This window comes from Manis pentadactyla, chromosome 12 (genome assembly GCF_030020395.1).
Source record: "Manis pentadactyla isolate mManPen7 chromosome 12, mManPen7.hap1, whole genome shotgun sequence".
Taxonomy (NCBI): domain Eukaryota; kingdom Metazoa; phylum Chordata; class Mammalia; order Pholidota; family Manidae; genus Manis; species Manis pentadactyla.
In genome coordinates, this window is record NC_080030.1 from 5847979 (window position 1) to 5873383 (window position 25405).

Below are 25405 nucleotides of genomic sequence, written 5' to 3' on the forward strand. Positions count from 1 at the left end.
CAGCAGGAAGTCCTGGCTGGGCCAGGCTGCACGCTCACCCAGCGACTGGGGTGTTTGTGAGTTCTGCCCAAGCAGGGGCCGGAATGGGGCTCCTAAAGGAGGGTCTGGGTATTGGCAGGATTGGCAAGCACCCCGGATCAGGAAAGGGCCTCCCCATCTCAGCCATATTGGGTCAACACCCAGCTGTCCTGCACGCTGACACACCAGTTGGCTCTTTGACACAGTGGCCAGGAGGAGGGAGGCCACGAGTCCAGGCCAGTGGAGTCCGAGGACTCTGCCAAAATCTCCACTCCCCTAGGCCTTAAATGGGCTCAGAGACTAGGGCATGGGAGCCTGCTGCTGTCTCCACCTGGCTCACTTTGAACACTCCTGAGGAGCGGCCTGACTCGGAAGTCCATTTGGAGGCCAGGAACACACCCTACTTGCCTCCCTGAGCAGGAGGTAGACCGCACACACACCTGCTGGGAGGCCCTCGCCTTGAACTAGGCCAGGGCAGGCTGAGGATTTCCAAGAGAAGAGGCGGCACTTTTGCCGGGTGTAAAGCTTTATACGAAAGCCATGGGGACAGCCCACAGCACAGAGTGCAGGGCTCTGACCAAAGGACAGAAACAGAGTCTGCAAAGGCAATGGACACACCAGGTCAGGGTTGGAGGACAAGTTTATATACATCCCACCGTGCTGGGGGTCTCCAATTCATTTACATGGAGTTCATCACATGCCTGCTCAGGGGTCTGCATGGCCCCACCTGGCCATCCCCTTGCAGGTCCTCACATTGCAATAATGCTTTATTAAAGGGCAGATTAATATGCTGCTTCTGGGGAAATTTTTACAAATATCAAAAAGAACTAATCAAGCATCCTATATAAACCTTTCCAGACCCCCGGGGAGGTCCATGAGGCAGAACAAAGTGCTCTTTACACAGGAACCATAGGACTTTCAAGTATCTGAGGCGTCTGAGGATACCCTAAGCATTCTACATACATACACTGGCTGGTGGGGCAGCACTCAGCAGGGGCTGAGTGAGCTTCCTGTGGCATCCTGTCCCAAGGACCTGCCAGCTCCAGAAGTGGTGCCACATGGGGTCAGGACCCCTGCAAGGCAAAAGGGCAGAGGCTTTAGCTGGCTGCCCCCACCTTAGAAGAGCAGCACATACACAGCCCCCAGACCAGGTAGGGGCTGGAGTCACTGGTCCCCCACTCCTGTCCCCACTACTAGACAGCTGCACGCAGCCACCGCCCTCCATGAACTCAGAGGAAGTACGACATCTGGCCTCCTTCACCACCTACCCTGTGCCCTGGTACTCCCGAGCCTCTCTGCCCAGGACGCTCTCCCCCAGAAATCCATTCGGCTCCCTGCCCCACTGCAGTCTCTGCCCTGACATCAACCAGCAAGTCCCCTCACCACACACAGCCCTGAGTGAGCTCCCAGCTGCCAGCCCGTTGTCACTGTTGTTGTCATGGCTACTGCACGCCAGTCCTGACGTGCACCTGAGCTTTCCTGGTGAATGCATGGTGCCCAGGACAGAGGGCACGGCCAGACCACAGAATCTGCAGGGCAGTCCCTGCTCCCCACTAAGCTGTTGGCCGTGTTCCTTTTGCATATGTGTGCTTTCGGTGGCACTTCTCAGTAAGTTTGACACTTGACCCTCCAGTGAAGGAGAAGACCCCATGGCAGACAGGAAACTGGAGCCCCAAGTATACATGGCTTGCTGGAAATCATACCACCAAGGTTTGCCAGGCCAGCTCTGTCGCTGACTGGGTGTCCCCCATGCCCACCCACCCCACCGGGGTGGCAACCCCCACCTGCGGTTCTTGGGTTTTCCAAATGCAGCTTTCAGACCAGGTCGGGTCCTCCAAGACCCAAGCCCACTGTTAGACCAGCCTGGCCAGCGCCTTTCAGGGAGTAATTCATACCCCTTATTTCCAAAACAAAAAGCGAGCATGGGAGTGACAGATGTGCTCTTCCCTTTCCTGTCAATTTGAATGAAAAGAGGAGGGTTTGGGACCCTTCTCACCCCCAACATCCGAGATGTCCGCGACCACACAGCCGCCCTCCTCCTCGTCCTCCTCCTCGTCATCCTCCTCCTCCTCTGTGTCTGCCTGGAAGCCATCCAGGTCCCCAGCTCCGACCTGAACAGACAAGGGTGCACAGGCCATCGTCAGTGGCAGGCAGGGTGCAGGCGCTGCAAGAAAGACTGGGGGGGGACACCTCCCACCACAGGTCCCCGTACCCGTTAACTCTGCCCATTTCTGCAACAAATTTGGGGACAGCCTGGGACAAAAGGAAGCCTTGGGGGTTCTCTCAAATGAACTAATTGAATCTGGATCTCTGAAAACCACCACCATTATTTACCTTATCACAAAAATGTGGATTGATTGTGAATTAAGGATTCTAGGTTTCTGGTTTGGTTTGAAAGAGAAATTAATACAGTGCACATTTTCTCTGGATTTATTATTTGATATGAATGGCTGAGAATTCAGCCAGCCAGTATTTCCTCGTCCGCCATCAGCTTGGTTCCTTCTGCCTGGCACCTGGCTTCTTTCACTTAATTTTTGCTTAGACCAGCTTCACCAATGGGGATAGCACCCGCCCATCAGGGGTCGGGAGGGGCGGGGTAGGGTGGCAGAACTTCCAGGAGGGTCCCGAGCCAAGCTCACTGGCTTCCCCCAGACACAACATTAGGACGTGGGGTAGTAGGCCCGATCTTAAACATCAACCATCCATGCTTGCTCACTCTGAATGAACAAAGGACCAGCAGAGGCGGCTGCCACAAGCTTATCTGAACAGTCAACAGGTTGGTGTCTGATTTGCAGACTGCTCCCCGGCCTGGCTGGGCTTACTGGTTCCCTGTGTGTGACCTCCATGCCCAGACTCCCTGTCTAGGAAGAGCAGAAGGTCCAGCTTGGGACTTTGCTGTTGGAGGTGTTTGTCTGCGTCTGCTAAGCAAAAGGAACAGGTGGATTTCTGCATGGCCGGCCCCATTCACCAGGCCCTCCAAGTGGGAAATGAAAAGTGTAAATGAAGATTTTTTCTGGATCCACAAGTCTTTGGAGGAAGCGTCCATGACCCTCCAGGCAGGTGACAGGCTGTAAAGCGTTCAAAAGACAGCATTTTGGACACACCCTGTGTCCCACTGCACTGGGGGCTGTCAGCAGCTTGTGGTGATGGGAAAGTCCTTCTGTTGTCGCTACTGCAGGTGGTGCGTGCAGAGTCAGAGGGGAGAACGTGCCAACACTGGGCAGCAACTGTAAAGCTGTAAGGCTGGCACCTGTTGCTCTTCTACTAATATTTTGACCATAGATTTTTGGCGCAAAGGGCAATTAAGAGGCCTCTCCCCATTTAAAATGAAAACCAAGTTCTGAAGTGTGTAGTCACCCTGGGGCCACACAAACACTTGAGTGGCACAACTGGTGTCCCGGAGACCAACTACCCACAGAACTGCTCCCAGAACATCTGCCAAAGCCAGATGCTCAGGGCTTTCCTTCCCAAGACGGGCCGTTGTATTAGCCATGCTGTGGTCCTGGGCCCTACACAGGGCATGCCCTGAGGAGGGACTTTCAGATGCAGACTCCAGGGTTCCCTCAGACCTAGTCATCAGGATCACCAGGCTAGCACGCCCATAAGTTTTAGACTCCTGGGTGCAGGAGCTAGGCCCTGGGCTGGGCTGAGGTGCAGCTCACTTGCTGTGGGGCCTTCAGTGAGTCCCCCATGCTGGCTGAGTCTCTATAAGGTACCCGCTTGTGAATGGGAGCAGCAGCCATACCACCCACACGTGTGTGCTTTCTCCAGTTCCCAGGGACAAGCTTGCTCATGCATCCATCTGTCAGCTGGGAGGGGGCACCATAGGTTAACTGGGAGCGCGCTCTCTCCTGGCGACTCAGTAAGATACTGCGGATCTCCACAGATGAAATGTAGGGACTCACAGCAAGCGCCCAGCAAGATGTCTGGCATGTTAGGAAATATGTAATGGGCTAAAACCGCTATTTTTCCATGTGGAGAAACATGCACATGAATGAGGGCAACTGCCATGAGGGAAGGGCTTGGGAATGCTGCTGGGCCCCTCACACAGCCTGTGCGGGACTCCACACTCACCCTGGACAAACACACAGCGGGCGCGGGTGCCCTGAGGGAGGCTGCAGGGTGGAGGCCACCCCCATGCCAGGAGGGCTGTGCTCACAGCCTCACAGGGATGGCCTCTGGGAGGTGACAGGAAGTCTGTGTGACAGCATCAGACTGCTCTGCTGGTCTCTCCTGCTGTGACAATTTGAGGTTTACAATGTATCAAAGGCCTCGTCTGCCTGCAGGAAGCTGGGAGCAGTGTCTCCTGCCTCCTCACCCTGACAGCCACTTGAGTCCCTAAGGTGCACTGTAACTCCTGTCAGAGATGCAGGGGTGGGTGCTGGGGGGAAGCAGGGTGCACACACAGCTCTCCTCCTGTCTCGTCACCAGCCTTCAGCGTATAGCTCTCTGAGCAACATCACCCTTTGGAAGAGGACCCTGGACATGAGCAGGAGACCTGGCTCCCGCCATACCTCCATCTCATCCTCTGTGCAGAATTGAGTCTCTCAAAATTTGGAACTCCAAGAGATACCTGCCTAGGAGGAGAACTGAACACTCACACCACTGAACATTTCCAGTAAGAGTGAGTAGAAAGAAAAGAAACTCATTCATATTCCAACATGGAAAAAGATGCACACATCAGACATCAACAAAGGCTATAATGGCTGGGGCCCTGCCCCTCGAGCACATGGATTTCGGAGTTTCTCAGGAGGCCCTACCCTGTCACACGTCCCTGAGGCTCCATGCACTTCCTCTCTGAGCAGCTACTCATGTGACAGACACCCCCATGCATCTCCCATTAGAAGGTGTCTTTGTCCGTCCCTGCATCTACAAGGCCTAGCAGGGTCTCTGGTGCAGAATAAGTGCTTGGTGACTTAAATAAATGCACAAACAAAAAAACACAGTAAAATATACAAAGCCACTGCATGGGACATTATTTAGTGCTAAAAAGAAATGAGCTACTGGGTTATGAAAAGACATGGAGGAACCTTAAATATGTATCACCAAGTGAGAAAAGCCAATCTAAAAGGAAAAGGCTCAATACTGTACGACTCTGACCACAAGAAGTGCTGGGAAAGGCAGAACCACAGAGGCTATGAGCAGATGGGCAGTGCCAGGGTGTGAGGGAAGGATGGAGTGGTGCAGTACTTGGGGTTTTAGGGCAGTGTAAGTACTCTGTGTGACACTAATGTCAGACACGCATCCTCATACGTCTGCCAAAGCCACACGATGTATAGCCCATATGTGACCCTGACATTAACTCTGGCCTCCAGATGATGTGTCAGTGTGGGCTCAGGGACTGTAAGGAAGGCATGGGGTGCTGACGTGTGTAGTGACAGGGCGGTAGGGGACCTCTGTTCCTTCTCCTCAGGTTTGGACAAGTCTCTGACCTTAGTTTTGGTGTGAATCTGAAACTACTCTAAAAAATAAGCTTTCTCAGTAAGGAACTAGCGCCCCATGAGTCCCCCCAGAGCCCTGCCCTCCAGCCCGCCACACTCACCTGTCCATCATGCCGACGCTTCTTCATGAACTGGGTGATGCACATGCTGCCCGCCGACTTTCTCTTCAGCGAGATGGGCGTGCCCTGGCTGGGCCCCGGGTTGGGGACGCTGGCACTGTCCTCCCTGGTGGCTGAGGGCACCATCGTGACATAGCTCCACTGGCATGGCACAGGCAGCTGCTCCTGGTCAAAGCTCTTCAGCACCTGCGGGTGGACGTACCAGCACATCCGGAAGTCGGGCCTCTTCTCGTAAACTGAGTTCTCGGAAATGAGCCGCTTGAGCCTGGACTTGGAGGGGACAGCAGTGTCCTCGCTGGTGGTGGGCGTCTGTGGGCGGGAGCAGCCGGGGCTTGGGGGGCTGGCAGAGCAGCTCTCGGGGCTGCCAGCGTCCTTGCCGAGCAGCCCTTGGCGACAGCACTCCTGGAACTCGCGGATGATCACTTTGCTTCCGTTCACATTGCCGTGCAGCAGCGGGAGCAGCTGGGCTAAGACTGGCGGGGAGAGGGGGACAAAGGCAAGGGTAAGACATGGGAGAGATGGCCCCCCAAGCTGTCCCTGAGGTCAAGAGGCCTGGTCAGCATCAGAAGGGCCGCTTAAGGGTGGACTCAAGACATAGAAGCTAGCTCCTAGGTCGTGTGAGGCCCACACCTTAAGAGGCAGATAAACGGTCACTTTATGCATCTGTTTCTCCTTAGTAATGGTCATCGTGCTCTCATTCCAAGTCACTGGTCCCTCTGGCTGGGAAAAGCAAGGATTAGGGAAGCATGGGACCTCAGGCCAGGCACTGTGGCTGTGTCCCTATCGGTGAGTCAGGCTAAAGTCACTGCGTCGGGCTGCTCTTGTGTCAGAGAAGGAATAGATGTGGCCAGCAAGCTGCAGCTTTTGTGCCTTGTTGAAAGAACTTGTAAATTTTCAGTCCCATTACCTAAGGCATCTCCCTGGGCCATGGAGCAGCTAGGAGCCTGACCCCTTGTGTCCCTGCCCCGGCACTCACTCTGCTGGTCCCTCTTCTCTCTCTGGGAGGCCTTGGGCGCCTGCTCCTCCTCGAGGGGTGCCGTCTCCAGCAGACATGCTGTGAACTGCTGCAGCACCTTCAGGTCGGCACCGGCGTCCTTGTCGGCTGCCCAGATGCAGCCAATCTTCACAGGCTGGAGCACATGGAACCTCTTCCCCTTGGCTAAAATCTCATCCCACTCTTGGGCCTTGAGTTTCTGGCGAACCTTGTGGTTCTCTGGGTCGACGCCCTCCTTGCAGGGGAGAGAGCAGACGTTTACTGAAGGGCTCTGCACCCTCCACCCTTGTCTCTGGGACAGCAAAAGCAGAGGGCATGGTGCTGGGGCCACAGCTCCTGGCAGAGTTGGATGAGAGCAGAGACAGCACCTTCCCAGATCCCCACTGTGCCCTGGCTGCCCCTCAGACACCACAGGCCATGAGCCGGCCAATGCATTTCCATCCTCTTGCCGTGAGACATGCCTCCCTGTCCAGCCAGGACTGCTGACTTACAGGTACTGTTAGACCCTCCCTGGGAAGAACTTGTTAATCCCACTTGGGATTTTCTGGTTAATATGTGATCCCAAAGCTGTCAAACCACCAAGGGCAATCACCACAGGGCTAGGCCTCTGCCACGTTGGACCCAACACTACTCTCTGGGGCAGGTATCTGCAGGCGCAAATGGGACACGACTGCTTCACTGGCTGGAAACCATGAAGGGCACATGCCCTTCAAGTACGACTTGGAGAGACAGTGTCGATTCCCCATGCCAGGCCACACTTCTCACTGGTTTCCCCACCCAGCAGGCCATCCAAGCTCTAAAAAAGGCTCCACCCTCTGGTAGAATTAGCAAGCTGGGGGCAAGGGGGGGCGGTTAACTCCAAGGGTTGTGGGGGAACCTTCTAGAAAGTAGAGAAGTTCTAGATTTTATTTCAGGTTGTGGTTTCCATGTTAGTCAATTGTTAAAGCTCAGCACACTTAATTATTAAAACCTGTATGTTTTATGTTACTTATACTTCACTTAGAGAAAGTGTAAAAACAAGAAATAAAAAACAGCCCACCATAAGGTCTGTGTCCTGACCCCTAAACCATAGCCACGCTCTCTGATCAGAACCCTTACACTGCTCCCCTCACAGGGAACTTTACACCTCTGCAAATGCTACCACCCTTCCTGGTAAGAGTCAAGTTCAGGTTCCAGCGTCCCCACACATGGCAGTGTGCCAGGGTTGCCCTCATGGCTGCTGAAGAGCAAAGTGCACATGGAACCGACTGTGAGTGGGCTGGGACCCACCTTACTGCCCAGGCCAGCAGCCCCCAGGCTCCCATCCCTGGGGGGCTCTTCTCCAAGCCAGTCACCTCCCCGCTGCCCCCTCACCTCAGTTACTCCCTCGTCTTCAGACAGGTACCCATGGGGCACAAAAAAGCCATCGTCCTCATCTTCATCCTCCCCCATGTCATCTTCATCATCCTCCAAGAGAAAGAAAGGTATGTTCATATCATGTGGGGACAGACATGAGCTTCATTTAAAATGACAATCTGCAGGTATGTAAGGAGGAAACAGCCATCTACTGTGCTGGGTGTTGCTGCTCCAGACACAGTGAGGACTGGCAGGAGTCCCATTCACTGACCTGGTTGTGTTATGGAGGGGAAAATGGGGGGAATGTAGGACAGAGGGAGCGGTGGGGGCCACAGTGGACCAGGGAGCAGGCAGGCCCCATCTAGGTGGGAGGGCTGCTGCTGGGTGCCACTGCCATGCAGGTAAGGGTCGTCAGGTATGGTTTTCCAAGAGAAGGTAGAAATGCAGATGTTAAACACTGGTTGAAACTTTCAGACAACCCGAAGACCAAGTAAAAGCTGCTGAGAGTGCATCAGCTTCAGGCCTGTGCGGCCTCCTGTCCCTGTGGGTAGGCGCTCACCCCTTCGCTGTGGGACAGCGACTCTCCCGGCTCTTCCTCTTCCCACTCCTCATCACTGTCCACCTCGTAGTCAAGCAGCTTCTGGGGAAAGAAACATGCGGCACATTGTCTTTCATGGTTGGAAGGAAAAGGTGGAGCAGAAAAGCTAGAATACTCACGGAATCCAAGGGACCAGCATGAGGAGGGGCAAAGCAGGAAGGAAACTCGGAAAGGTAGGCATGCCTGGAGCGCCGGCACGTCTGCCCACACGCTCACCCTGTCTTGGGCCCAGGGGGCCCTCGGATGGATGACTGCGGTCTTCTTATTCCACGTTCCCCAGTATGCTGGCCGGTGGTTCTCGGAAAACTGCAGGAGCTTCATCCTGCCGAGCTTCCTCCTCTCTGGAATGCCATCTGCTTGGCTGCTCTCCACAATCACCACGTCACTGAGGAGAAAAGCCCACGCCTGGTCCCGCACCTCCTCCACCATGTGTTTGCTCTCCACCCAGTCTGTCCAGAGAAGCCGGCTGCAAACATCCCACAAGGATGGTGACCATTAAGCAGCAGCTGCCCCCAGAGATAGCAAAGGAACATTTACTCGAGGAACACAAAGCGAGGAGGAGAGAGAAACAGCATTTAAGACGTGGGGCTGTGGAGATAGGTCAGCAAGAGCAGGGCACGTCCTCCCAGGGAGGTCAACACAGAAGATCCCTCTTAGAAGACCAGGAAGCTGGGACAGGCAGTCTGCCCACCAAAGCAGTGGCTTCCTGCAAGGCCAGTGCACGTGAGACCTCGGAGGCTCGTGGGAAGCCACAGGACAGAGATCTGATGAAGCACTCAGGTCCAGGGCCAGAGGCCCGGTGGGGAGCTGACCAGTCACAGGCCAGAACTGGGGGCACTGCCCAGGCCCCCCAAGGGGCAAAGGATAGTCTCCCTGGGGACTGACCTATTAAAAATGTCCGTGTTTCGGTTGGAAACCACGGTGGGGCCGGACCTGATGGGCTGCCGGCCTTTCAGTTCTTTCAGGAAGGAGAATTCACCGCTCTGCCGCTGTAGGAGCTGGTCCAACTTATCACAGAGGTCTTGGTCAAAGGTGGTCCGACACCGAGGGGCGAGAACCATGTGCTCCTTAATCTCAAAGGGGGCAAACTTCCCACAGGAGCCGGCCAGGGTCTAGAGGGGAACAGAGAGACAATGGCAAACCGCCCAGCAGCAGGCCACTGCGTACACAGCATGCTGCTCTTCAGGCTCATGCAGGCTGGCAGTCAGGGGAGGCAGGCCAAAGGCTACAGGCTGTGTGACACCCTTTACGCAGGTTTCTGGAAAAGGCAGAACTACAGGGCCAGAGATTGCACCAGTAGGTGTCAAGGGCTGGGGGTGGGAGGAGGGGCCTGACTGCAAGGGAGCAGTTTAGAGTAATGGAAATACTCTAGATCTTGATTACAGGGTGGCTGTGGGGCCCCATCCATTATGAAAACTCATTGAATGGTATTCCTAAAAAGGGTGCATTTTACTGCAAATTATACCTTAATAAACCCAGATCTTTTTTAGGAGAGAAAAAAAAAAGGCAGTAAGACCTGAGATAACAGCTGAGGAAACCTAGCCCAGGGAGAATGACCCACTTACCCAGAGCCACACATGATATTAGGTGGCTTACGACTGAAAGCTGATATGAACCTGAAATGCAGAGCCCACTTCCTAAGAATCATCCACTATAAGTTCTAGGAGTTGTGATATCCTCCTAGTTCTCAGAGTTCCTTCGACATCTTTAATGTCTGTGTCGGTGGCTCCCAAAACTGGCCGCACACAAGGACGACACAGGCAGGTAGGAGGAGAGTCTACATCTATCAAGTACAGCGTGAGAAAGCTGGCCTTTCATCTCTGCTGAGGCTGGCATCCCTCATCATGGCTGTACAATGGGGTCGCCCGGGGTACTTTTAAACACCCCAATGCCCAAAGCAGGCCTGGCCTGTGGGATTCTCTGGGATGGGAGCCAGGCTGCATTATTTATTAAAGCTCCCTGGCAATTCCAATGTGCAGCTGAGGCTAAGAACCAACAGACTGTTCTCCTCACTAATGAACGGGTGCTGGAAACATCAGGTATCCACATGGGGAAAAGTTAGGACCATGCCCTGTGCCACAAGCACCAACTAAGCTAAGGGACTAAAAATAGAGTATAAAACATAAGCTCAGAAAAAAGAACTGGAAAAAAAGAATGAGGATGTATCTACAACCATAGGATACACAAGGTTTTCCAATGAAAGGCCAATTGCCGTAAGATACAAATGTTGACGTTAAAATAACTTTCTGTACCATGAAAGACACCATAAACAAGTTAAAAGGCAAGTAACAGACTTAAGAGAGTATCTGTAGTGCATATCACCAGGAACGAAAACCCCGGCTACATAACTAACTCCTAGCAATCAGGAAACAGAAAAAGCAGCTGATGCTGTAGAAAAACAGGTAAAAAATAGGAACTGGAAAGTCATAGAAGAAATAAAATGGCAAACACATAAGATGTCCAAAATGTACTACGAATCAAGGAAAACGAGGGCATCAATGTTTTAACCCATCATCTTGGCAACGCTAGAAGAAAACACACCACAGCCAGTGCTGGGAGTGGGCAGGGGTCTGCTGGGAATGGACACACGCATTTCCCACTGGGAGGGCACGTGCACAGGGACTAATACAACTCGGCCAATTGTATATCCTTGGACCTAGCAGCAAGCCCACCTCTAGGCAGCCATCCTAAAGGAAGGCAAGGGGCAGAAAGGTACGCTGGAGACAGGTGCTACACCTCTCTGGGGGATCAGCAGGGGAATGGACACATAAGCTGTGACACCATCCACACTATGAAATGTTCCACAGCCAAGAGAAAGAGCCAAGTGGGTCCACACATGCCAACAGGGCAGATACCCAAGATGCGGCCAAGTGAATGAAGTTGTGCACAATAAACCAGACTTAATGTGTATGTAAACGCAAACGTATGAAGGGATGTGAAGGCACAGAAAGTCTAGAAGAACGCAGTTGCATCCAAGGAGATGGGTCACCTGTGGTGCATGGTGGGAGTGGGAAGGCAGTCTGGGGTCTCCACCAGTGGAGGCTGGCTCCGAAGGTGACTGGATGCCGATGGGGAAACAGAATTCCCAGCTGAACTCTACAATGTTGTCTTATGTTCCACCTCACCTCCAATCTGGAGCATAAATTCCCCGAGGGTAAAGACTGGGTCTCCTTCTCTGACACTTTCCCACACAGCTCCGAACACACAGCAACCTCTAAACCCTTGGCAGTTTTAGCTAATGTGCCACTTTTCGCCTTTTCAAGGACATAGAGCAAGTGGCAAAATATCGAACCTCTGGACTCTTAGGCCCCTCTTGATGAAAGGAAGGCTAGCTGGTGAGAAGACATCCTGTTCTTTTTCAAAAGGAAGAGCCTGGCAAAGACAAAGAGCAAAGCCAAAGGAAACCAGCTGCTTACCTTGGGGGCCTGTGGAGTCTTTGGTTTCTGGAAGAACCTCGTGATTTCAGCCTTCTCTGCTTTAATGCGCTGCAATTTAAGAGAAGAGGAGGAGGACAGGGAAATGAAGAGAAAGAGCATCTGTTTGAAAACAGGCAAAAGCCCCTAGAACTGAACCCCATGAATTTTTAGGTTGAAAGCATTATTTTGGTTTGCTGTCCAGACCCACCAGCCCAAAGCTGGTTCCCTATCAATCTCAAAACGTCAGAGTTGCTCTTGTGGGCAGAAGGGGCCAGGTCCGCACAAGAAAAGCCACCAGGAGAAATCTACATTCCGTCAGTCCCCATGGGGCCTCTGGGCTCCCTGTGACCTAGGGGGCACTGGGCAGCAGGAAGGCAGCAAACCCTGCTGCTCAGAAAGACCAGGGTGTGGCCGTCCGAGGCACAGTGTACCTTCTCTTCTTCCCTCAACCGTTTCTCCTCTTCCTTTTTTCTCTTCTCCTCCAGCTTTGCCCTGCGAGACATCATATTCAGCATCAGCCAACAGGGCTGTGCCCCAGAGGAGCGCTTCCTCAGCTGGGGCCGGGGCGGCGGAGGGAAGGGCCCTGGGGCGGACGGGGCGGCACTCACTCCAGAGCCTCCTGCCGCTCCTTGCGCCTCTCCTCCTTGAGCCGCTGCTTCTCCGCCTTCTCCTTCTCGTCCTTCTCCCGCTTCTCCCTCCTCTCCCTCTCCTTCAGCTCTTTCTCCTCCTCCTTCTTTTTTCTGGCTTCTTCCTTAGCCCGTTTGGCCTCCTCTCTCAGCTTCTCCTTCTCTTCCTTCTCTGCTCGTAACTTGAGCTGCTTGCCCAAACGCTCCTGGTCCTGCAGCCAAGAGACAAGTCAACAGTGCATGCCCTGCTGCCCACCTGCGAGGGCCCGGGGCTGCCTGGGACAGCTGTGTTCCAACAGGAGGGAGAGGATGAGAAACCAGCTCAGGGAGAAGCCCGATGGCCTACACCTTGGACCAAGTGACTTTTCAGTCCTCAGGTATGAGGACTCTGATGGGAGTCACCCATCTGTCACAGGATCTCATGGGCAAGTCTAAATAAGATTCTGCAAATGTGGGGCATACTTTATTTTCTAGTTAATTAAAAAAGATGAGGTGAGGACCACTGAGCTGCTGATGCAGTTGTACCAGGGTCAGGTCTGAACTGCATTTATGTAGTCAGAAAGCTGTGGTAAAACAAAGACACAAAAACACCCTATGGGTTTTGTGTTCCTGCTTTGGAAACAAAAGCGTTTTCCTTCCCATTCCCACAAAACCATAACGAATAAATAAATAAATAAACTGCAGGGCTTATTTTAGTTATTTTGCAATGAAAGACTGGGATGAGACAAAGGCAGGGATCCTGCTAAGTAAGCCTTAAAACAGTGGGGATGAAATTAAAACTAAAAAAAAAAAGTATTTTTTGATCTTAAAAAATTTTTAAAGATTAAATTTTTCTCAGAGTCTGGAAAAAGCAGATGTGAAGAAAAGGATGAAGAGTGATCTCCATTACTATGCTAATGCCGTTTCATTATCAGCGGGAGACAACAGCTTGTCTCTTAGTCTTTGAGGTAGGAACATCTCACTTTATTAAACTGGTTCCTCATTTTAAAGAATTGGTACATGGCCTGGGGCCCTGAGTTATTATATAATCCTCAATTCCTATTAAACAAGTCCACTTGCTGGACAAAAGGGTGGTTATCTTCCAACACAGCACGGAATAATTTTCAAGGATTATCATCATCAGAGATGGGCTTCCCGATGTCTGACAGCTTAGCTTTCCGTCAGGGCGACCATGCCCTCATCTCTAGAGAACACCCTCCCCTCGGCCCTGATAAAACATGGTCGCTTTGACAAAAGCCACAATAAGACAGAAGGGTTCTGGAAATCACAGCACATACTTGAGTCCCTCCCTTCCCACCTTTGCTCCTGCCATGTGTGCCCATCTCTGAAGTTCCAATGAATAATGACATAAACCCTAAAAAAAGCCATCAAAATTTGACCCCCCAAAATCGAACACAGCCTTAAGACGGACAGCATAGGAGGAGATGGTGGACACACAGCCTCCTGCAGCAGCACCCCTTCTGTGAGCTGCCCAGTAAGAAGGAAGTCCCTGCGTGGCTGGTGTAAAATTCAGTGGCCCCCACAAGGCAGAATCAAAGACTCGGCAGGAAACACTAAACAAGAACCTCCCATGCAGCGCAGGGGCCACCAAGACATCACAGCACTTGGAATGGAAGGGAACTTAAATCTATCTGCTGGAGCCTGGGAAAGGGACTGGGATCTTTGGAAGGCAACTTTAAACTACAACAGACACCCAACTATGAAGAGAGGGACCTAACACTAAGAAAGCTTAGAAAAGGCTACGTGCAAAAAACCTCATGATGTAGCAAAGCTAAAAATGATGCCATCCACAAGCCATGAGGCCCAGTTATGTAAAATGAATCTAGGACCAAAATGATGGTTGGACAAGAAGGGGAAAGGTTAAAAACTGGGCCAAAGAAGTGCAAAGGGCTTTGCTCACAACTTAATGCAAAAATCATAGCTAGAGGCTAATGTTCTCTGTCAGGGAAAATGTCTTACTTTTTGCAGTCTCAGCTTGCTCTTCTCTGCAGAACCTTTGACCAATTTCTTAGTTATCTGAAACAAAAGACATCCGTCTTTAAACGTGGCTGGCTTCAATGATGCTCACACGTTCAATCTCACAGTCCTTGGGGAATGAAGGAAAGGAGGGAAAAGGGACCCACATCATTAAAAAGTTCTTGACGAAACAAAGAAAATGAAAACCTTTCCAGGTGTTGGGTTTCCACTAAAATGTCTTAGTGACATTGAACATGCACATGTGTGCATCTTGGAATGAAAGAGGAGCCCGGCAAGATAGAAAACAAGAATGAAGAGGGTCATGTTTATCGCTGCACTATTTACAATAGCCAAGATATGGAAGCAACCTAAATGTCCATCAGTAGATGAATGGATAAAGAAGATGTGGTACATATACACAATGGAATATTACTCAGCTATAAGAAAAAAACAGATCCTACCATTTGCAACAACATGGATGGAGCTAGAGGGTGTTATGCTCAGTGAAATAAGCCAGGCAGAGAAAGACAAGTACCAAATGATTTCACTCATATGTGGAGTATAAGAACAAAGGAAAACTGAAGGAACAAAACAGCAGCAGAATCACAGAACCCAAGAATGGACTAACAGTTACCAAAGGGAAAGGGACTGGGGAGGATGGGTGGGAAGGGAGGGATAAGAGCGGGGAAAAAGAAAGGGTACATTACAATTAGCATGAATAGTGTGTGGGGGCACGGGGAGGGCTGTGCAACACAGAGAAGACAAGTAGTGATTTTACAGCATCTTACTACTCTGACAGACAGTGACTGTGAAGGGGTATGTGGGGGGGACTTGGTGAAGGGGAGAGCCTAGTAAACATGATGTCCTTCAAAAAAAAAAGAATGAAGAGGGTCAAGCACAAGATAAACAATGCAAGCTTGAAAATGAAAGCAGTGGCCAGCTGGCCTTGGTGTCAGGCAGACGACAGGCAGAGTCATAGGACTGGGAGCCAACTAGAGAGGCTGAGCCCTGCCTAGAAGGGACAGACCCCTTACTGGTACGTGACTCGGCACCGCTGCCCCTTCCGGTAGCGTGCAAAAATTAACAGTGTGCACATCAAATAAAGCACTTCTATGGTCTAGATTCCCATGGGCCACAAATTTGTACTCTCTGCCTCATGCAGCTCTGCTTTCTAGGATGCAGAGTGAACACATGGATAAAAAGGTCAGCTTGCCAGAGGTTGCAATTTGGTCTGGAACCCCTGTTCTAAAGTACAATATTCTGTTGTCCTCCTTCAAACAGAGCACAGCTACAAGGACTTACCAAGATGCATGGTGGACTCACCATGCTGAATAAATGGCTCCAGGTAGGAAGAGGAACACTGGCCCAAGCTGTCTCCAGAGTGGGATCCTGATAACCAAACTGTTAGATGGAAGAGCAATGGGGGGAGAGCAGGGCAGAAAGAAGTAGCTCCCCCGGCTCATTTACATCTGGAGAGGCAGCCAGAAGATCGGACTGTAGTCACGTTGGAAAACCAAAGGCCCATTTCTCTTGGGATGGTCTGACACATCAACAAAACTGTGCAACAATGGCCTCTCTATCTGGGAAAGTCTAAGACCTCTTACAGAGTAAAGCTTACACGTTAATACATTCAAGAAGACCTCCTTCTTACTCAGAGGCGCCGAGTTCTTTCTGGACTAAGCCTTCCCTGAGGAAAGGACCAAGCACAGTTAAACGAAGGCCATGTGTTTGGCAGGAGCTCAAACACCACTGAGACTGCACTGGAGTGCGTGGTCCCATCTCTACTGAGCTTGCAACCCTAGAAATACCAGTTACAAAGAGGTCTCACCAGGTGCTTAAGAGGAGGACTCTCCAGAGTCCACTTTGCCTGCCAAGCCTGTGGACTTCACCACACAATAAAGGATTTAACAGCAGAATTTACAGGTTGCTGTATCTCTGTGTCATTGTCCTTTGTGTTCAAGATTCTAGGAACAAGTGTGATTGTCAGAGTCCTCTATGAAAGCATTTGGGGGGAAAAACACAGTATTTATTGAGTCTTGCCCATACTTGTTATTTCAGTCACAGAATCAGTACCTTTTACAAAGCTCGCCTTTGCTGTGGGCCCAGGACTGACATGTCCACCAAGAGCCAGCTTAATGATAGCCAGCAGCCAGAGCAATTATGATTTCATCTGAAACCAGTACCTCTTTTGTTTGTATTGGTCTGATATGTTACCTTCTTGACATTTGGACCAAGTGTTTATATCACTTTCTCAAAATATAGGCCATACATTTTGCCTATCCAGAACTTAGCTGCCAAAGACCCAGGATCCCAGAAAGAAGGTGAAAACACACATCAGCTATCCAATGTCGTCAAGGCTGATTTAACTCCATCTGTGCATGAAAATTGCTGCACTTTACTCGGGAGGCTCCTCTAAGAGCCACTTGATACACAAAGAGATATGATTTCTAAGCCCAGAGCAGATAAACAGCAGCCAATGAGGTAGAGACAGGCGGCTCACAGCAAAAGCACCTAAAATCCTAGCCTCTGGGGACAGACGATAGAAGGGCAAAGACACAACCCAAAAGGGGGCCTTCTGGAGCTCAAGCAAGTAGAAACTAATACGTGCATTCCTGTGGGCCCAAATTCTACTTAACAGCCCAGAGACATGTAGAAGCTCATTACAACTAATCTGTCAAGGCCAAGAACTAGAGACGAGAAATAACCCATCAATGAGAATGACCCTGTAAATTGCCATACAAAGTAACAGCTAAAAAGTATACATAGATCATCCCATCCCAACGTAAAAAAATATCTAAGGCATCTTGGAGTGAAAAAGAAACATATTTACTGTATCAGGCTCATATATAGAAACTGCATATTCCTAAAGTATTCTCACACATTGGCTACATAATGGTAAGATAGTAACAACAGCAGCCTCCAGGGAAAGAGTGGGGGCGAAAGAGGGCTGTAAGGTTTCACTTACATTTTTTAAACATGAAGAATTTAACATTTGTATAATTTAAATTATACCGGGAAAAGTTCCAGTGATCTGGGCTCATTTGTGCAGAGGCAAGGCAAAGATTCCAGTAACACAACTGTATCAAAATTACCATTTACGGAATAATAATCCTGAATCATCAATAAAGTAGGCCAAACTGCAAGTAAGCCTGAGAAACGCCTCTATCCCAAAGGGCAAAAAGCTCTCATGTTATATAGCAACTCTTTGGCTAGTTAAAAAAAAAACTGGATTATCTAAAGTAAGTGTCCTGAAGTTTTGGTTTTCAAAGCGAGATTCTCTAGCTCTCTGGAAGTACTTTGAACAAAACAAAGGAAGTTCTCTCAGCAGGCTGCGTCAGGAAGGCTTGGGAAGGGACAGCAGGATCTGCATTTAACAGATGCCCACCTGTGAAAGGCAAGGGCATTTTTCTGCCACAGGCTCTGGGGGTGGGTCTGAACCTCCACCGAGGGCACTGCAATTTGTTTGCCAAGCTGTGGGGTAACACTGCTTTGTAGAACATTTCAAAACTCTTGAGCCTGTGTTCAGGGTAGGACCTAGCATCTCAGATGCAAGATTTCCCAGCCTGGGCACACCTGGTTCGCATGTGCAGCTGCTGCAGGGCCGCCTGGGCCAGCAGACAGGAGTAGAATTGTTTCGTGACCCTGTCCAACTATGGGATTTCCCACTTCCCAGGCCTGGCTATGCACATAGAAACAAATTTAAAAAATGAAGCTATTAAGGATGGAAACACGTCCTTGTCTTGTTCTCTGTGCTAACTGGCTATAACGCCTCGCGTGACAAAGCAGTTCTGTAAAGCACAAGCAGCAGTCTGGAAGAATGTCCAGCAGTCAGAGGGTCCGGACAAGAGGGCTGGCAGCAAGAGAGACTCAAACTCTGGTTCTGAGAGTCTTAGTAATGGCGCAAGTGATAAGATTAAAAATGTATATCCATCTGCTACATTTTGAAAATTACAAGAAAAAAAGGTCGTTCAACTCTAGATTGTTATTTTGTGGACCTAAAGAGGAAGTCATTTTTTCCTTTCTCCTACACTCCTTAGGTGAGAGATAAGAAATAGAATCAACTAGAAAAATTACTAATCCCTTACAGATTAAATTGAAGAAAGTGATCAAAGTTAGAGGCTTATGGTCCAATTAAGCAAGTAGAGATTGCATGACCCACCCCAGGATCCGATCTTACGTAATAAAAAAAAACCCTCATGTGAACAAACAAAAGTGCAACAAAACCAGAAAAAAACAAAACCGTTAAGCATACTTTGGGATTCCTGGCTGACTTTATCAGTTTTCCCCACAAGACCTAACTTAAGGGACAGGTGAGAACAGAGACATCTGTCACCATATTGATCAGCAACAGACAATTCAAGTCACCCTTCTGTGGTCCTTAAAAATGGTGCCAGGTTTTTAGGATGGGTGGCCCTGCTGATGAGAGTTGACCCTAAGGAGCTGACCCTGCTGTCTTGGGGTCTCTTCGCCAATGCTGACTGACTCTTTACCACCAACAACAGTGGGAGTCTGTGTTGGGAACAGGAAGGCATGGAGACAGCTAGTGATTGACGGGAGGGGTTACAGCTGCTGCTCACATCCATTATTCACAAAAATAGCTACAATGATCAGCACGATTAATTAGGCGTGAACAATGAAGACCATAGCAACTAGGGCAATGCACAGGACACTTGACACACTGATGACTAAGTGAGCCCCTAGTACATCACTACGTATGCACGACTGAATAAAAAACTTAAAAATCCTAATGGTTTTGATACTGGAAAGAATTCAGCACCAGAAGTCACAATACCTCGTTCATGGCCCCACTGGCTCGGCCACTAGTTGCCTGGGAGACAAGGTATCCCCAGGCGAAAGACAAGCAGCCGAATCCCAGGAGCAGAATGGGCGCAGTCGTATTCAGGGGAGATACTCACTCTGTGGGTAGGTGTCGGGGTGGGGAAGGGACTGGGGCCGCCATGCTTCCTGTCACAGGCAGACTGCCCCTCAGGTGAACTGGTGGGAGAGGAAGAGCTCAGGGATGACTGGCTAAGGACAGAGTCTTCTTCAGCACCAGACTCCAGCACCTCGCTCTTGAAGGGTACGCCCTGGCTAGGAGGTGTGGTCAGAGGAGACTTGGCCTGGGGATGTTTCACAGCCAGGATATCCTGCAAGACCACCACGGGTACCTTCCCTCTGAACAGGATACCCCCAGCTTCATTCCAGCCATCCTGGTCCTTCTTGGAGCACATTCTCAGACCACCCGTGAGCTCAGGGCAGCTTAGGGGCAAGGCTTTCTGTGCGTCCGCACTCCTCTCTGAGACCCCTGAGCCAGCAGCACCCTCCTCCCTGGTTTCACATGGGATGTCTGAAAGGGTCTCTTCAGGAAACGACAGCTCATCCTTTTGACCAGCTTTCGGCAGCCTCCTCTCATCTCCAGCTTCTTCTCTGACCCCATTTATAGCCTCCCCAGGGCAAGGGGCTGTAGCACTGAGTTTACTGTGGGCCATGGTGCCATCTGGTTCGTCACTCAAGTCTTCTGTCAAATCAACGATGACTGTGGTCTGGCCAATATTGGTTTTGATTCTATTTATTAAAAAGTTATCTAAGGGACCCTTCCCATTGACAAGTTTTTGCCTAAAATCTATGTCAGAGACCATATGACAGTTGTTCTCCAAGTTGTCCAAAGAGGTTTCTAGGTTGGGCACTTGACCTTGGGCGGGAGCACTCTGAGAGCTTCTCATGTCATCTGACCCGTCCTCGCCTTTCTCCTTTGGGACAAGATTCAGGCGCTTGAAGGGCAGACGAGCTGAAATGGAGAGAAAGAGGCCATCTTTACAGTGAAAGTGAGAAGGGTGATAGTCAACTGACACTTTAATATCCAAGGTTGAAAATTTTCACCCTTGCTGGGCTTGGGTTGGGGGGTCTCATACTTTATCAGCTTATGAAACAATCATGCCCCTGGCGAGGCGGGGGCGAGGGGGGCATCTATGGCTTGCCCAATCCTTTAACTTCAGGAGGTTGTTGCCCTTGACATGATTCCCGATACCAAACTTGTTATCTATTGCCATAAGAGGCAAACTGCTTATGGAACCAGATACCCAGTTTTAAAAACCAGACTTTTTATACAATCCCGCCACAAATCTGGTCTAAGGGTAAATGCACTATCCTTTGTAACAGAAAAGGATTTGAGGACATTTATCTTCTTGTAAACAGCGGTTCAACTAGGGACACATGGCAATGTCTGGGGACATTAATGGCTGTCACAATTTGGAGCCAGAGATGTTGCTAAACTCTCTACAATAAGCAGGACAGGCCCCTATGATGAAAAATTATGTCAACCGTGCTGAAGTAGAGAAACCCTCTGATAAAAGCCATGACCTCTGGATTTGCTCCTGGGACCCTAGAGAAACCATAGTGCAATAAAACAGGTTTTATTTTAAACAGCTCCCAATTGTAAGGTGCTTTTCTCCCCTCTAGACTCCTGATGCTTCTGCTGAGGCCCCCAACAGATGGTCTCTGCTCAAAGGAAATTAAAAATATGATGGAGGGGACAAAGAAGGATATAAGCTAGGAACAAATATTTAATTCCTTCCCAGAAAGGTACCTTGTATTAACTTCTTGACTGGAAAAGCTGGTCTGTCTTTGCAATCCATGGCTGTGAATAAAAGCATCAAAGGATAAATTATTAAATGTTGGAAATAATGAAGTAACAAATACACTATCAGCATTCTATTACATCCAAAGTGGCTGTCCAGTGGGGGCAGATTTTGGTGCCTCTACCTCCCGACCCTTTGGCAATGTCTAGGGACATTTCTGGTTGTCATGACGGAAGCTGTGGGTGAGAGGGTGGTACTAATCACATCTAGTGGGCAGAGGACAGGGATACTGAAAAATATACAGGGCACAGGATAGCCTCCATGACAGATAATCACATGGCCCCAAATGACAGCAAGTTGAGAATTCTGCCTTCAACACTGTCATATCTTGTTTTATTTTCCTGTGGCACTTAATGCTGTGAAAAAACGTTGTTTATGATGTTCCCCTGCAACAGAACACTAGCTCTATTAAAGTGGGGCAGCTTGTTCCACACTGTACCTGGAGCACCTGGCCCAGGGACTGGCACATAGTGGGAAATCAATGAGTAAGGTAACAGGGACAATGAAAAGGAGGGGGTGAGCAAAAGTAGAGGTGATAGGAAACACTGCACTACCAATTTCACCACTTAACAGGACCTCAAAATGCCCTCCTGCAGTCCAAGCCCCTCCTTGTCACCAAATCTGTAAAATCAGAAAAGAGTAATCTACTTTGTTTTGAAATAGAGTGTTTGAAGGTAATACCACTTAATGTATTTTGAGCTTGCAAGACTGTGGTTGAAGTGCTGTCAAGAAATGATAAGGGAGAATGTTTTCCTGCATGAAAAAAATCTCAAGAAAAGCATCTAATAATAACAAAGTTGATGTGGAAATGACTATAAATAGAACCAAGTCTTTGGATAAGTATCTTTAAATGGCTAGAACAGGTTTAGAAGCTGACACCTGCAAGGAGATCTGGCTTGAAAAAATCTATTTTGGGCAACCTACATATGTTTTGCAAAAGATACATAAGAGTATTTCTTAAAAGCAGATGCTGGCTCTCTAAAAATCCAGCTATCTGTAAAGGAAATTGTCCTCACTTCCCCCCACCAAGCTTGGAATATAAGAAAGGCAACCCTAGGACTCACATTTCCTTTCTACCTATTTCAGGACAATATTATTCTCAAGATTTCCGTTACCAAAAATAAGGATTTTCAACCACTTCAACTGAAGGATACATACTCTTCAGAAAATATGAATACATATTTACTCAAATTTATTTTTTGGACAGCCACAAGATTTACTGGGGTGGACCTGAGTTACCAACTTTGATGGAAGCAGAACAGAAGTGAACTGGCCCAGAAGCAACTTCAGGTAGACATAAAAAAGGACCCATCACGGGATCCAGCCTGTTCAAAGGCACACACACTCGTGCATAAAGCTACCATTGCTCTTTGATCTGAGATTACATTCTTCCTCATTTTATTTGGCATTAAAACACTCTTTCCTTTTATGATAGCATGGTCATAGCAAGTAGTACTTTTACATTAAACGTCCTTACTGAGCCAAGTGATTGTCCACGACCATCAGTCCCAACTTTATTTATATGAATTTTATGTCTATGAAATCCCCAAGTCTGGAAAAAATTAGAGTAGTGGTTCTCAACAAGAGGGCGATTCTGCCCACCCACCAGGGGCCTTTTGGCAACGCCTGGATATGTTTTTGGTTACAACTGGGGAGGAGAGGTTGCTACTGAGATCTACTGGGTAGAGGGGCCAGGGATGCTGCTAGCCATCCTGTAGTGCACAGGATGGCCCCAAATTTCAATAATGATGTGGTCGAGAAACCCCGGATTGGACTAATTTATGTCTCTGCTAACCCTTAACTCGTTCAACTAACACATCTTTTGGGCACCAACTATGTGCCAAGCGTTGTGCCCAGTGCTGGGGGGAAAAAATGGGGGGTCAAAAAGTAGGAGAGACGGGCAGTGTGGTCTTTCTGGGCTCACTACTAGTTTTAGGGGGCCTGCCGGGTGCTGGAAAGCTCCCTCCCAAGATACCGGGTTGAGGGGGGCGGCGGAGAAAGACGGGTCTTCACGCTGGGTACACGGCAGGATCAAGAACTCGGGAGCCCTGGCGCCCTGACGATGCCCACCATCCAGGCCTCTCACCTGGGCTTGCCCCGACCCGCAGACGCAGCGTTTCTGGCCCCCGAGCCCGTGTGACCCCGGGCCTCAGTTTCTCCACCCGGCCAGCGGGCCGCTGCAGGGTCCAACTTGCTCAGGGGCCACAAACATACTCGGCCAACCTGCAAAGCCAGACCACTCGCCTCCCTGGGCCTCAGTCTCCCTTCCTGGCCACACTGACCCATCACCGCGCAGAGCCCTGGAAGGACAAACTGACGCAAAAGCGCCGGAAACAAACGGTCGCGGCCGCAACAATAACGTCAAGGAGGGCGCCCCTTAACGTAGCAAAGCCCTTCTTTAGACTGTAGCAGCCCCACGGGCCGACAGCGGGCCCGGGGCCGTCGCCGGAGGCCCTTCCGCCCTCAACCTCCGTCTCAGCCCGCACAGGCCGCACACCGCGGCCCCCCTTCCCCACCGCGCGAGCCCGAACCGACCTGTGGCTGCTCCCCTGGCGTCCGGCGCCCCGCACTCCGGCTCCTCCAGCATCGTCCCGGCCGCGGCTCGAGCTCCCCTCAGGCGGCGGAGGCGCGGGCTCCGCTCAGGCGGCCGCTGCTGCTCCCCCTCCCGCCCGCGCGGCTCCTGCCGCGGCCGCCGCGCTCGTATTTGGCGGGAACCACGGCGACCCCCGCAGGCCGCGCGCCGATTGGGCGAGGTGGCACCACGTGACAGCCCTCGAAGAGGGCAGCGTCGGGAGCATCCTCGCGAGAGCCGAGGCTTCCATTCCTCCCATGGCTCCCCTATTGATATTCCTGCGGAGGCGGGCTTTCCCTCGGCGACCTGTCGCTGGCTGGGAGGAGGTACCCTGCAATTGGGCAAGAGAGGTGTCAGGCTGAGAGCTTGACACTGTGATTGGCTGAGCGCGTGGCCTAGGTAGGAGGAGGGAAGGGCCAGACTGATGTCACGATGAAATGTTTTACATAGGGCCACGGGTGACAAGCTGAAACTGATTGAGATGACTAAAGTTTTGAGTTTATCTTAGTTGCACATTGGCTGAAAATAGAGACAGGAATTAAATTATGAATTACTTTTTGTGTGAACAAGAAGAATAAAATAAACTCTTGGCAGCACTTCAGTAGCATTTGATGCGCAATAAATATATTAAGAGGGAGTGAAATGGGTGTTTCTGGTTTAATCCTCAGGATTTTTGCATATGCTATTTCCTCGCCTAGAAGACTCTCCGCAGCTCTTTTCCTGGCTAATTTCTATTTTACTTTCATATCTTAGATCGACACCTCAGAGAAATCTTTCCCCCCTACACCCAACAAGATGAAGTTTCTACAAGGCTGTTACTTTTCTTGAAGCAATTATAGCTTCTATTTGTTTATGAGCCTTATTTGCTTAATGAATTTATTTGTTTTGATCACTAGCTACACGAGGGCAGGAATCATTAATCACTGTATCCCCAGGACCTATCAGTAACTAATACCTTAGGAGGTACTCAATAAATATGTCTGTCTTGTCAATGGGTTTCAGCCCCAGGCAAGTTTGCTATGGATTCAATGCGACCAAAGAAATTGACAGCAAAACGTTCTCGGGGTGAAAGGGTTATACCCAACTTTATTCTCACAGGTGGCAGGTCAGTCACTAAAATCCCGTTCACTCAGAGCAAGTCTGCACGCAGCAAGCCGGTCTCTGCCTCTGGGCCTCTCTGGGCCTCTCTGGGCCTCTCTGCACAGTTGTCCCGCACAGCCGTCCTCTAGGCCTCTGTCCTCTGCTCCGTTCTCCTGCAGCCTTGCAGCTGTGCCACCATGTCTCACCCAGAGCACTGGGCGGAGCTCTTTTTATAGAGTCAACAGCCATGTATTGCCCACAGGTGTGTAAGTGAGCTAGTCAGCCACCGCCAGGTGAGAATCCTGGCCACAGGAACTCTCATTTTATCCAGAGCTACAACAAATACCTTCTTTTGAGGCATTTGGAAGCTTCCAACAATCTTCTGCTTCAGAAAATCAGCCAAATCTGTCAGAGATTTCAGCACTGAAGTTGCAAGCACTTAATTTAACTCTAACCACTTTCTTGATCCTCTTTTTGAATTAATTTGCTCATTCCAATTCATTATTAATTTCCAGTTAATTCAATACAATAACAACTGATTCAAAATAACAACATGTATCAATTTGGGAAGACTTTCTGAAGGAGGTGACATTCCAAACAGATACCTCTTTC

The 25405-nt window shown here is 50.1% G+C and overlaps 1 protein-coding gene across 1 annotated transcript; it reads right to left on the reverse strand.

Annotated features, from left to right (window-relative positions):
- Nucleotides 1-640: 640 nt before the first annotated feature.
- On the reverse strand, nucleotides 641-23987 carry CHAF1A (chromatin assembly factor 1 subunit A). The gene is made up of 15 exons (XM_036883789.2): nucleotides 23677-23987; nucleotides 21090-21140; nucleotides 19420-20291; nucleotides 14507-14563; nucleotides 12530-12759; nucleotides 12353-12413; nucleotides 11922-11990; nucleotides 9391-9617; nucleotides 8722-8890; nucleotides 8467-8547; nucleotides 7926-8018; nucleotides 6555-6807; nucleotides 5561-6051; nucleotides 2015-2129; nucleotides 641-1091 (listed from the first exon to the last, which is right to left on the reverse strand). Exons 1-15 carry the CDS (start codon nucleotides 23726-23728, stop codon nucleotides 1006-1008), a joined length of 2907 nt encoding a protein of 968 aa, XP_036739684.2. The 5' UTR covers nucleotides 23729-23987; the 3' UTR covers nucleotides 641-1005.
- Nucleotides 23988-25405: the final 1418 nt, after the last annotated feature.

Excerpts from the sequence above, each read along its gene's own strand:
- CHAF1A (XM_036883789.2), bottom strand. The coding sequence starts at position 23,728 with ATGCTGGAGGAGCCGGAGTGCGGGGCGCCGGACGCCAGGGGAGCAGCC. Across the intron at positions 20,292-21,089 it reads AGTCAAGAAGTTAATACAAG|CTCGTCTGCCCTTCAAGCGC; the intron begins GTACCTTTCTGG and ends TCTCCATTTCAG. Across the intron at positions 8,891-9,390 it reads AACACGGACATTTTTAATAG|TGACGTGGTGATTGTGGAGA; the intron begins GTCAGTCCCCAG and ends TTTTCTCCTCAG.